At 35.1% G+C, this 12638-nt stretch overlaps 1 protein-coding gene across 1 annotated transcript; it reads left to right on the plus strand.

Annotated features, from left to right (window-relative positions):
* The first annotated feature begins 1831 nt into the window (after positions 1-1831).
* On the plus strand, positions 1832-11275 carry LOC114748732 (LEAF RUST 10 DISEASE-RESISTANCE LOCUS RECEPTOR-LIKE PROTEIN KINASE-like 2.1). Its single transcript, XM_028937187.1, has 7 exons — positions 1832-1888; positions 2244-2279; positions 2694-3826; positions 8249-8351; positions 8618-9547; positions 9658-9690; positions 9858-11275. Exons 3-7 carry the CDS (start codon positions 2882-2884, stop codon positions 11003-11005), a joined length of 3159 nt encoding a protein of 1052 aa, XP_028793020.1. The 5' UTR covers positions 1832-1888; positions 2244-2279; positions 2694-2881; the 3' UTR covers positions 11006-11275.
* Positions 11276-12638: the final 1363 nt, after the last annotated feature.

Genomic DNA, 12638 nt, shown 5'->3' on the forward strand with positions numbered 1-12638 from the left:
TTATCATCAATATAAGAGTTACTCTTCTAGTTAAATTTATAAGATAGAGAGAAGATATTTTCTTGTTCTTATTTATAGGGTATTAAGAGAAATTTTTTTTTATAGATGTATAATTTTATTCTTCATTTATTATTGTGTTAACTTTCTTTATATATAATATATATTAAATTGAAATAAAATTAAAAAGTTGTTCAATTTTAAATAAGAGTTAATGAAATTCAAGGTTGTTTTTGCTCTGTGTGAAACATGTTGGAAGTGACTCATAAATAATATCAGAGGAGTAGTTTGATATTTAATTTGATCCTAAATATAATATTCCAATTCACTTTATCTCTCATATTTATCTTTTTTTTCTAAAATAATTTTTATAATAGTTGCACATGTTAAACTAGTTCTTACTAACACATATAATTAACAATAGTATTTTAGGGAAGACGATATATATTTATTATAAATAATTAATTTAACCAATCTTCTAATATATTCAAATTAGTTAAGTTCTCTTATACCGACGACGAGAAGTAATATATAATCTATTGTGGAAAATATTCGAGTTTTACACTTGCAAATATCAAATATGCCCATAATATTTGAGAATATCTATGGCCACTAACAAACTACGCATTCTTGATGAGCCCCAGTTTTCACGTCAATGTTGTTTGGGTTCGCCTAAATCCAAATAAGCAAATACATAAAGCATTTAAAAAAAAAAAATCAGATGCACAATGCTGCTGACAAAGCGAGTGAACCAAAAAGCATATACGTCACCTTGTTGCAGTGGTTACTTGCACAAGCACTTCGACTTCCACTCGATTGAAAAATCTGAATTCAGAGTATCTTCCTATCATCTATTACACGGCAGTGTATTTGTGCTCAACCTAAGATCAGTATATCGTCAACTGTTCAGCAATTTCTGTATTGTGTGAACATCAAGACTGGAAATAAACGAAGAAATTTCAAGGCTTTTTCCTCCTTTTCGAGATTATAAAGTCCATTGTCCCTCCACCAAGAAACTCAATTTTCTTCAAGATCGCCAAAATATCATAACCATTTCACAAGACTCGAATTCGCCATCTTTTTGCCAAACTCAGAATCATCCTGATGTCATTCCAACAACAAGAGGAACACTTCCTGATGCTGAAGCTCATCCCATGCTTTTTTCTTCCTCTGTTTTCCTTCTTCATCCATAATGCCTCTGCTAATGATTCCACTTCGTCTTCCACAGTCTGTCACCCCTACAGCTGTGCCGACGGTTTGCAAATCAGATACCCTTTCTGGCTATCACATGGTTCCCCTCCTGACCAGTACTGTGGTTATCAGGAATTTGGGCTCATCTGCTCCGATGAAGGTGGCTACCCCATCTTCTCTCTGCCGCCTGGGTTATATTATCGTGTCGCGGGCATAGACTATGATAATCATACCATTCACCTTATTGACCTTGACACTTACAACCGAACATGTCCAAGGGCACTTCACAACGTTCCCCTGGGAAATTTGCCCCTTTCGCATTCCCCTTTGAATTTGAACCTTGGCTTTCACTACAATTGCAGTTCTTACCCATATAATGCTTCGCCCATAAGATGTTTGACGTCTGGTGCGAAGCAGTCCTTTGTGTTTGTGATGGGGAACGAGAGTACTGGGGATTTTGATTGGTCCAAGACTTGTGAACAGAGTGTTGTGGTGACAGTGATGAAGGATCATATTACAAGTGAAGGGTTGATGAATGAGTATAAAGAGGCCATGAATGAAGGGTTTTTTCTTAATTGGCAAACTGCCAAGAGTTGTAAAGAGTGTGAAGCTTCTGATGGGATTTGCGGCTACAGTAATACCAGAAAGCAGTCCCTGTGTTTCTGCAAGGATGGCAGCGTACAAAGCAATAGCTGCTCAGGTATACTAGCACGCTGGATCATTTATTGATAGAATAGGTGCCGTTGCAATTTATTGCAACAGAACCTGTTGCTCTTTCTTTCTTGATTCCAATTTGAAATATGCTAGCACCTAGTTGGTGGTATACATACATCGCAAGAAACCTATATAGCAAATTGCAATTATGAATAATTTGACTATATATATTGTATTAGATGTATAGATAGATATTAATAAAAACATGCTTTGTTACTCTTTACAATATGCCTATATTAGTCAATAAGTACAAGTTGACTTTAGATCTCTAACCCTTCTGAATGATAAGATTTCGTTGATTCGTGTTTCGTTAATAAAATAGATGCTTTGTTTGGTGACAGGAAGACGCAAAGGCCATTTGTCAAAGCTAATTATTGGTAAGATGTCTCTTGACACACACACACAAACACGTCCTTTCCTGCCATGCTCTTTTTTCGCATGATGGTAAAAGAATGGTCTTGTAATGATATATATGAATGTACGTATTTACAAAAACATACTAAAGATCGGGAAATGCTTGTATATGGCCAGCCACTGAAAGCAGAATATAGCGGCCATTTGAGAATGAGGCTTGTTAAGTAGAAAGTTAAATATTGCTCCTGAACATCTTTTTGTCTATAAAGATTAATGGAAGTTAAACAATATAAACTATCATTGTACAATGTGATCGGAAGCACAAGCTTTATATACCCATTTACAGCGGGTAAGGCCCTGATTCTCTAGTCTCTTGCATAAGGGGTTTCAAAATGAGGTCTCCATCACCTGAATTATCTTCTATTTTCTGCTGATAGGTTTAATAGCTGCAGGAGCGGGGGCTCTGCTGATATGCATCATTATCTTCTTCTTGCGACGAAAAATATCATTAATTATCTCAGTAAATTCTTGGAAGGTGAAAAAGAACGATGAAGCCATTGAGGCCTTCATCAGAAATAATGGGCCTCTAGCTATAACAAGATACACATTTTCAGAAATCAAGAAAATGACCAACTCTTTTGAAGTCAAATTGGGAGAAGGAGGTTATGGCACTGTATTCAAAGGAAGCGCACTAGACAGCTGTCCTGTGGCTGTGAAGGTGTTGAATGCATCCAAAGGGAACGGTGAAGAATTTATCAATGAGGTTGTGAGCATTAGTAGGACTTCACATGTAAATATCGTCACCCTCCTTGGTTTTTGTGTTGAAGGCAGCAAAAAGGCACTTGTATACGAACTTATGCCCAATGGTTCACTTGAGAAGTTCATATGCAAGAGGGATTTAGCGCCAAATGATCCACCCTTGAGCTGGGAAAAATTACTCCAAATTGCAGAAGGGATAGCCAAAGGACTCGAGTATTTGCATAGAGGTTGCAGCACTCGAATCTTGCATTTTGACATAAAGCCTAACAATATCCTTTTGGATAAAAACTTGTGTCCAAAGATCTCAGATTTTGGGCTGGCTAAACTCTGCTCTAAAACACGTAGTATTGTCTCAATGCTTGATGCAAGAGGAACTGTTGGGTACATTGCACCAGAAGTATGGAATAGAAACTTTGGAGGAGTCTCTCATAAGTCGGACGTGTATAGTTATGGAATGTTGATTTTGGAAATGGTTGGAGGAAGACAAAATATCAACAGAGACATGAATGATTCAAGTGATATATATTTTCCTCATTTGTTATACAATCAAATTGAGATAGACAAGAATGTAACAGAACATGATGGTATGACCAGAGAGGAAAGTGAAATTGCGAAGAAGATGATCATGGTGGGATTATGGTGCGTACAGACAATGCCATCAGATAGGCCTCCTATGAATAGGGTGATTGAGATGTTGGAAGGGAGCTTGGATCAGCTTCCGGTACCACCAAAGCCTTTCATGTTTCCATCTATTATTCCAACAACCAGCCGAGAGGAAAGTGGTGCTACAAATGGTGTTCTTTCCTTTTCGGTTGATTATCAATGTGGTAGATAGAATTCCTCTTTGCGCAAAAGTTACATCCTTCTATACTTATAAATAATGCATCATGGATACGAAATTTGTTTTTTTTTTTGACATTTTATGAATTTTGTAGTTTGAATTTCAAGAATTATGTGCAATCATCAAGTGAAAAGCATAGCATAAGCCATTACTAAGATATTACATGCTAGCTTCTTTCATGGATAATTTGTCCAATTTATTCAAAATACGAAAGGTTGAAAATATTATAGACAAGGAACAAAATGATTACCAAAAGAAATTCAGTCTAGTAGAAGCAATTAATTTATCATAATATGACAAATTAATATTTGAATCCTTACTGAAATATCTGATAATGCCTCGTAATTACTTCCAAGAATTATACATTTATTTTGTTGGACCAAAGTCTTTTTCTAGAAAAAAATAAATGTGTCATGAATGAAATGGTCAAGGAACAAATAATTTACATAATTTAGTAATCATACCTATAGAAAAAATAGCACTGAGATAGCGGAAATTTAATACTCCTCCGGTCCTTATTATAAGACCCAATTTGACTTTTTATTTGGTCCTAATTATAAGACCCAATCCATTTTCTCTCTTATATTTATGTATTTTTTTCCAAGATAATCCTTCTAATAATGATAGTTTTAGCCAATATACTTAATTAGCAAGGATATTTTAGGAATAACAACACTTATTTATTATAAATAACCAACTTAACTTACTTCCTTAATCTCCTCAAATAAGTCAATTGGGTCTTATAATTAGGACCGGAGGAGTATTATTTAAATTTCACACACACATATATATATATATAACTATTAAATTACCTTTATCTTAGCCGTATTGAATTTCATGATTACTAGTTCTTTGTTTTTAAAGAGATCAAGCATGCCAAAAGCCCTAAATTAACGCAAAATTTTCCTATGTGCGATAAAGAAATTTATTGCTAAATTTCTTTTGTTTAACTTCTAAATCAATTGTTTTTAAAAATGTGGTAAAATTGTTTGAACACCTAAAATTGATGGCTAAAGTTGAATCTCTGGCAATTCCTTTTTTCTTTTTTTCTTTGCTTGACTTTTAAATATATTTTTAAAAAACTTGTACACAATCTCATCACTTCTGAGGGGGGGGGGGAAGTCGTCAGCGACGACAGCTCCGCAGCCAGAAAATTTCGCCGGCTGTGCCATTGCCCACTACGAAAATAAAGGGAGGAGGAAGGAATTATATGTGTGTATGTGTGTATAAAATATTGTTTTGTGCGCATTTTGGTCAAGACACTCTTTTGCCGTTGAAAGGAACCTAGATTTTGTAGAATAATTTCAAAAAAAAAATCCTAAAAAATAATTAAGTTTCTGCATCGACCCTTAAGCATAATTTCCCCCCAAAATGTTAGGCAACAAGTCGGTAGAGTACGGCAATTATTTTTGGTTGACCTAGGTGTCACGCTCCCTTATCTGTTCCACTGAAAAAATAGATGTCATACACACATGTTTACATTTAATATTAATTTTTTTAAAAAAAATAGTGTAAACATTTTTAATTTTTAAAGGAAACTATATACTCGCTCCGTTTCTTATTATAAGAGACGAATAACTAAATTATGTTGATAAAAAACAATTAAAATTAGTTAAGAACAATCAATATGTAAAAAGTATTTTTTTTTTTCAAAAATACACTTATTAATAAGGAAAGAGAGCATGAGAGAGAACAATTAAATTCTTAAAAGAAAGAGAAGTGGGAGGGAGAGAGAGCGTGTATTGGAAACAAAATAAATATGGGTAAAATAGAAAATTAACACAAAAAAATAGAGACAACTTTTAAGTGTCTCTTATATATAAGAACATGTCATAAGCATCAAATGTCTCTTATAATAAGGAACAGATGGAGTACTTATTATATTTAAAGAAAAAATTGGCGAAACAGATATAATAAAAATGTATTTCATTAGATGTCAAGTTTCAATTTAAGCAGATTCGTAGCTGCATTATTTACTGCCTTTATAAGCTGCTCCCAGGATTTAGCTCCTATGGCGATCTTTATTTCGTGTTTAAAATTATGACTCAACTTCTTATAATTTATTGGGATTACTTTTATTGACTATCTTGGCTTAAATTAAAATCTATCATATCTCATTGTCTCCATATATATAATTGAAAGATCCCACACGACTTGCATATTGACTTACATCTAAAGACCATTTCACATTGTTCAAATTAGTCCCCAGCATTTACATCTGCAATATAATTCCTTTCTGTTATGGCTGCCCTTTGTCCCCTGTTGCTGTGCAATTAATCCAACTATGCATAGCAATTAAGAATATTTTGTTCCATGTTAGTGCCACCAACAGCATTTTCCTTACATATATCCATGCAGTATGAAGAGTTTTGTCTTACACATGATTGAACCAAATTCTAGTATAGGAGTTAATTAAAAAATTGGGTTTGGTTTTAAACAAGATCTCATCTAGTTTTTCTCAATTTATAATTTTTTCCTCAAATATTTTTATTAATTGTAAGGGTTCATACCAAGAAATAGTTACAATGCATATCATTAAATACTGAAGGTGGTATAAATCAAATCCAACCAAGTTAATTATTGCATGGTATGCAGTTTCTGAAATTTGAAAAATGAATCATATTAGTCAAGAGTAATGAATATCAAGGTTTGTTATTGATGTTTATACGCTATATTATGTTATATATATGGGTCAAGGTGAATTTAGTATTCCGAAATATTTTTTCTGGTATACCTACACTCTACAATATTTTGTAATGTATTCAGTATTTTAAAATATTTTTTTAAGCACGCTCATAATCTTGAATTTTTTTTTTGTGCATATCTAGCATGTTAGAATTTTTTTGGGAAAATCCCAAAAAAGGTCTTTGGAATATGAGAAATTCTAGATTGGGTTTTGGAATTTCGGAAATGACAGAATGGGTCAGTGACCCAATGTGTCATTTGTCAAATTAAGAGGAATTGACAACTTTGCCCTCATTTGCATTCATTCACTACAATGATTTAAGGAATCACTATAAAGGTTTAGGTGTTACCTAGATTTGTGTAGCGAATAACTACTCACTTTTTCATAGTCAGGTGTCTTGTTATTAACTACAACTAATTTTGTAATCACTAGAACAATGTAAGCATTACCTAGATTTGTGTAGAGAATAACTACTCATTTTTCATAGTCAGGTATCTTATTATTGTCAGATACCTTATTATTAACTACAACTAATCTTGTAATCACTAAAACAGTGTAAGCGTTACCAAGATTTGTTTAGAGAATAACTACTCACTTTTGCTTAGTCAGGGGTAAAATTGTCAATACGCCTTAATTTCACAAATGATAGATTGGGTCAATGACCCATTCTATTATTTTCAAAATTTAAAGACCCAATCTGGGATTTTGTATATTCTAAGGGCTTTTTCTGAGATTTTTCCAATTTTTTTCCCAGCTCAGCATCTTAAAATATTTTTTAGTACATCAAATACCAAGATATAAAAGACATTTCAGGATGCCAATACACTTAAAAGATAATTTAGAATACTAGATGCATTTGAAAAAGATATTTCGGGGTGATAATTGCATCATAACCCCAGATACACCTATATTTATCTTGATTTTTTTCTTGGTTCTCACAATGATAATTTCTCATAAAAAAATGAACAGCATGGCACATGCAGCCCTCGAGGTTGACTTTGGACAAAGACATGAGTGGGTTGGTCAATGGAGCCAACTAGGTTCGATTTTCTTGGAAGTGGTGGTTGATTAGTTTCTGTCAGGTGGCGAAAGGGGAGAAAAGAAAAATCAAATCTGTTATAACCTGCCGCGTAAGCAACAACTTGAAGCACATGAGAACAAAACGCAGGGCAATTTATTCAAGCTGTACAGCAGAAGAAGAATGCTTTGCACCCAAAACTTCATCAATTCCAAGATTTAGATTTGCAGAAGGATATAAGTAAATCTGAAAATGTAACAAGAGAGTTATGGCGACTTATATGGCGCATTTTGGGCATGTAAAACCAGCTATTCTTTTCTTTAATTTCTCTGCCACGAAGACATGAAACTTGGGTTTGGATCACATGGTTCTTCTTCTCATCCTCCTACATTTGTTCCTTCTTTCATGCTCTCTTTTGTTCTCTTCTAGCTTGGGTGTTTCTTGTTGAGCCTGACGTGTTTCCGTAGAGATTTAACTTGCGCCTTTTGTTCTTGAGTCTCTGGGTTGTTTCTGGGTTGTTAACAAAACTACATATATACATATATTATTCAAACAATCCAGATTATATACATATATGTATGTGATACTCAAAGGAGTTACAGCGGAAGACTTATAAATACCTCTCTCCATTAGCTCAGTTGATTTGATGTAGAACTCGATCTGAATAATGATAAGCTGTGAATTAAAGAACACAATTAGAGAAGAAAGAATGCAGGGAATCTTCCAGCTGGCGATTGGGCACAGCGATGGCAACTGGGATGCAGCCGTCACCAGTGGGGAACCCTCAGAGAGTGAGCAGAGATTAGGGTTTCGCTCCTGACTCAATGTACCGTATGTTATTTTCACCATCAGAAACTAACTTTAATTAATTGAGTCCATTACCCATCTTGGACTGGGCCCAAAATGACTACGGGCCACACTCTGAAATATTTATTAATTATCCTAATAATATCTAAATAGTTATATATTAATAATAAATATCTCACATCTCTGGGTTGTTTCTGGCTTACTTTTCAAAGGAACCCTTTTTTTACCCAGTAAGAGACAACAAACGTAGAGGCATCTATTTTGTTGCGGTTCTTAAAAGTCAACTTCTGCTTTAGACCGTACTTTTGTTTTCACATGAATACATTGCCAAGTTCCAAGTGGCTTCCATTTTGTCTTCCACACTTTCTGCCATTTAAACTTTCAAACTCAGCATATTCATCCTCGCCATTAGTATCATCCCCCAGGTTTGCACCAATGGATAATCATCCTATTCCTTTGCTTACATCCATACTCACCGTCAGCTTCTTCTTCTCAATAGCTTTGCCCCAATCCTACTCTCAGCAAAATGAAACATACCCTGTGTGCAGCCAACCATACAGTTGTGGATCTCTCACAAACATTTCCTACCCTTTCTGGGGACAAAATAGACCCAGTTTTTGTGGCAGAAATGGCTTCCGGCTCGTGTGCCCGAACGATCTAAACACTACAATTCAAGCTGGCTCACAAACCTTCCATGTACTGAAGATTAACCAGAGTGGTTTCACCATGCGACTTGTGCCACCAGAGTCAGCATATAATCTTTGTCCTCCCAATATTTCCAATATTTCTCTGAGTAGCAGTCCCTTCAGTTTCCTCTCTACAGTTCAGAACATCACTGTGTTATACGATTGTCCCTCCCAGATTTCTGGTGCAAACAACTTAACGTGCCAGAATAATCCTGGTAAACAAGCATTCTATGTGAATGAAACCCAGTTGCAGCGACTTTCAGGATTTGACAGATGCGGGTATCGTATTCAAGTGCCAGTTTCAGTGGATATTCCCCTGGGTTCTCTGAAGAATGCTCCGGATGAAGGGTTTGATGTGAAGTATGATGCATCGGAGTGTGAGGCATGCAAGACTTCTGGAGGAACATGTGGAGCGAATCAGAGTAATAGCTCGATGTTCTCATGTTACTGTCGTGATGGAACAGCCCACAATACAGCCTGTTCTACTAGCAGCAGTACGTTCTCTTTTATTTTTCTCCCCACAAATCTCTCTCTCTGTGTAGAGTGTGTTATATATTCGTCTTCAATTTTCATAGCGTCTAAGTGTTCTGTGTTTTGGTGGCAGGTAAAAGAAACAAAGTATTGAAGCTAGTTTTAGGTATGGCATCTCACTTCCAAGATTGTTTTGAGCATCTTAAACTGGAACTTCTACCTCAATGGCAGAAAGATTTATTTTTTTCTTTTTTCTGTTTTCGTGATGGTACCAGAACGGTCAAAGCTCGATTCTACAGTAGCATCATGAAATTTTTTGTTTATTTTTCGTAGGTTTTGTAGCTACTGGAGTTGGATTGCCTCTCATTGCTGTCACCATATGCAAAAATAAAGCTAAAATATGGCGGTTCATAACAAGCCGAGTTGGCAACAAGAAGAAGGATCGAGAAATTGAAGCCTTCCTTCGAAGTCAGGGGCCTCTGGCTCTGGAAAGATACAGCTTCTCGGCTTTGAAGAAAATGACAGACTCATTCAAAGTCAAACTTGGAGAGGGAGGCTACGGTGCTGTTTACAAAGGCAAGCTCCTTGATGGCTGTGCCGTAGCAGTAAAACTCCTGCACGAAGCCAGTCAGGACAGCGAAGACTTCATCAACGAAGTCTCTAGCATCGGCAAAACCTCCCATGTTAATGTTGTCACCCTCCTGGGTTTTTGCTTAGAAGGACGTAGAAGAGCTCTGATCTACGAGTTCATGTCCAATGGTTCTCTGGAAAAGTTCATTTCCAAGAAGAAACCAGATGATCAAACTGTTCCATCACTGAGTTGGGAGACTTTAAATGAGATTGCCAAAGGAATAGCTCGAGGACTGGACTACCTTCACAAGGGATGCAACACTCGAATCTTACACTTTGATATAAAACCCCATAACATCCTTCTGGATGAAAAATATCACCCAAAGATCTCAGATTTCGGGCTGGCCAAGCTGAACACCAAAGAAGAGAGCATTATCTCCATATCAAACGCGAGAGGGACGATCGGGTATGTGGCTCCAGAAGTGTGGAACAAAAGCATAGGAGGAGTTTCACATAAGTCCGACGTATACAGCTACGGAATGATGCTGCTGGAGATGGTTGGAGGACGGAAGAACACTAACGTTGTTGAATCCGAAGGAAGCAGCGGGTCGGGGAGCGAGTTGTATTTCCCTCCATTGACGATGTACAAGAAGCTTGAAGCGGGAAGTGACGTGGGCGGTGTTAAAGGGATGACCAGCGATGAAGAGAATGAGATAGCGAAGAAGATGACAATGGTGGGACTGTGGTGCATTCAGACAATTCCTGCTCAAAGACCAACCATGAGCAGAGTCATTGAAATGTTGGAAGCTAGTACGGAATCTTTGGAAATGCCGCCGAAGCCTTTTATGTCTTCTCCTTCGACATCAACCTCTGAATGTTCCTTTACATTAGCTTCACTGCAGAGTGCTTGATGTTTATTTTAATCTTGTAAACTTATTAAATGCGAAAATAATGTAAATTAAAGCGCATGAAAGCATGTAAGAACATGTTTCTGTTGCGTGTCTCTTGTTCTGCCCTCTATATGCGTTTGCCACGTCGATGGTTCGATGCTTGGTCAGCCATTTGTTCTAAAAGTTTCATTAGCTAACCAACTCAGCAATCAGACTCTTGTTAAGGGTTTGAAACTTGGAGGCCTAATTAACAGAGTAAAGGTGTTGAAGTGTAAATTTCACTTTTAAAAATCTGTTTGCTGCCAATCTACTTCCGGATCTATAGCATTATCACCTTCGTGTCCTCAGATGAAAATGAAATCCGTTTCATTGACATCGATCACGAGACTCTTGATATTACATGCACGGATTGACGGTGTCTCTTTCAAGAGGCGATCCAAATGTGACCAATCGATACTTTAACAAATACAGTTATCAGCGCTTCTTTTACCTCCTTGCACTCGACATTAGAGTCAATTAAAAATTTAATTTAATTTTAAATATAAGATTTTGATACATTTTGTCTTTCATATTAATTTATGTTTTCCCAAAGTAGTTCTATAATGATTGCACATATTAAATACTACCTTCAGTCCTTAATATGAGAATTTATTTAATTTTTATTTTAGTCTTAGATATAAAACCCCAATCATTTTGTCTCTTATATTTATTCATTTTATCTCAAGATAGTTCTTGTAATAATAGTAGTTATAATTAATACACTTGATTAATAAGAATATTTTTGAAAAAAACAGCACCTATTTATTACAAATAACTAACTTAACTATTTTTTTTTAATCTACTCAAGTTAGTCGACTAGCTCTTATATTAAGGACCAGACGTGATAGTTTCATTTATAATTTATATTACTAATAATGGTATTTTAGAACAGAAAATACTAATTTATTACAAATAACTAACTCAACTAATTTTTTAATATTTATAAATTAATTATTTATATTTTTTATATTAAAGACCGAAAATAATATTTTACTAATTTTTTTACTCTATAATCACTAATCACTATAATGAGATCTACAATATGAGAACGTCAAATTTCAAACCATATATTGAACCTATTGTGATCCGTGTTGGTAGCATAGGACCTATATATTAAAGTAACCAAGGAAAAAAAAATCCATGGGTTAATATAATCTTTTATCCTTAATTTATGTCTATTTTAATTTTAATCCATCAAATTTTAAACTGATAGCTTTAGTTCATAAAATTTAATCCGTCTTAAAATATTAGTTTCCGTAGATGTAATGGTGTCAAAATCTAATCATATCAGTGTTAAATTGAAAACGTGGATTCATTAGATTCTCAAAACCCATCTGTTTGGCCCCAAGTTTTTCTTCCTCACTGTTCGTCTCAAGAGTTCTTTATTGTATTGCATTTTGCTATCCACACAAAATCTAGTTAGGTGTCATTCAGTTAGTCCACATCACTATTTTTAGCATTATGATGACAGTTCAGTAAATTTTAATATTGTTACACTTTTAGTTACTAATGTTTTAAAATAAACGAAATTTCAAGAACTAAAATTGGGTTTGAAATTTAAAAGACCAAAACTAAAATGGATTTAAATTTTAAGTATAAAAAGTTATATTGACCC

Source organism: Neltuma alba, unplaced genomic scaffold (genome assembly GCF_004799145.2).
Source record: "Neltuma alba isolate B1F8T4 unplaced genomic scaffold, ASM479914v2 tig00000931_pilon, whole genome shotgun sequence".
Taxonomy (NCBI): domain Eukaryota; kingdom Viridiplantae; phylum Streptophyta; class Magnoliopsida; order Fabales; family Fabaceae; genus Neltuma; species Neltuma alba.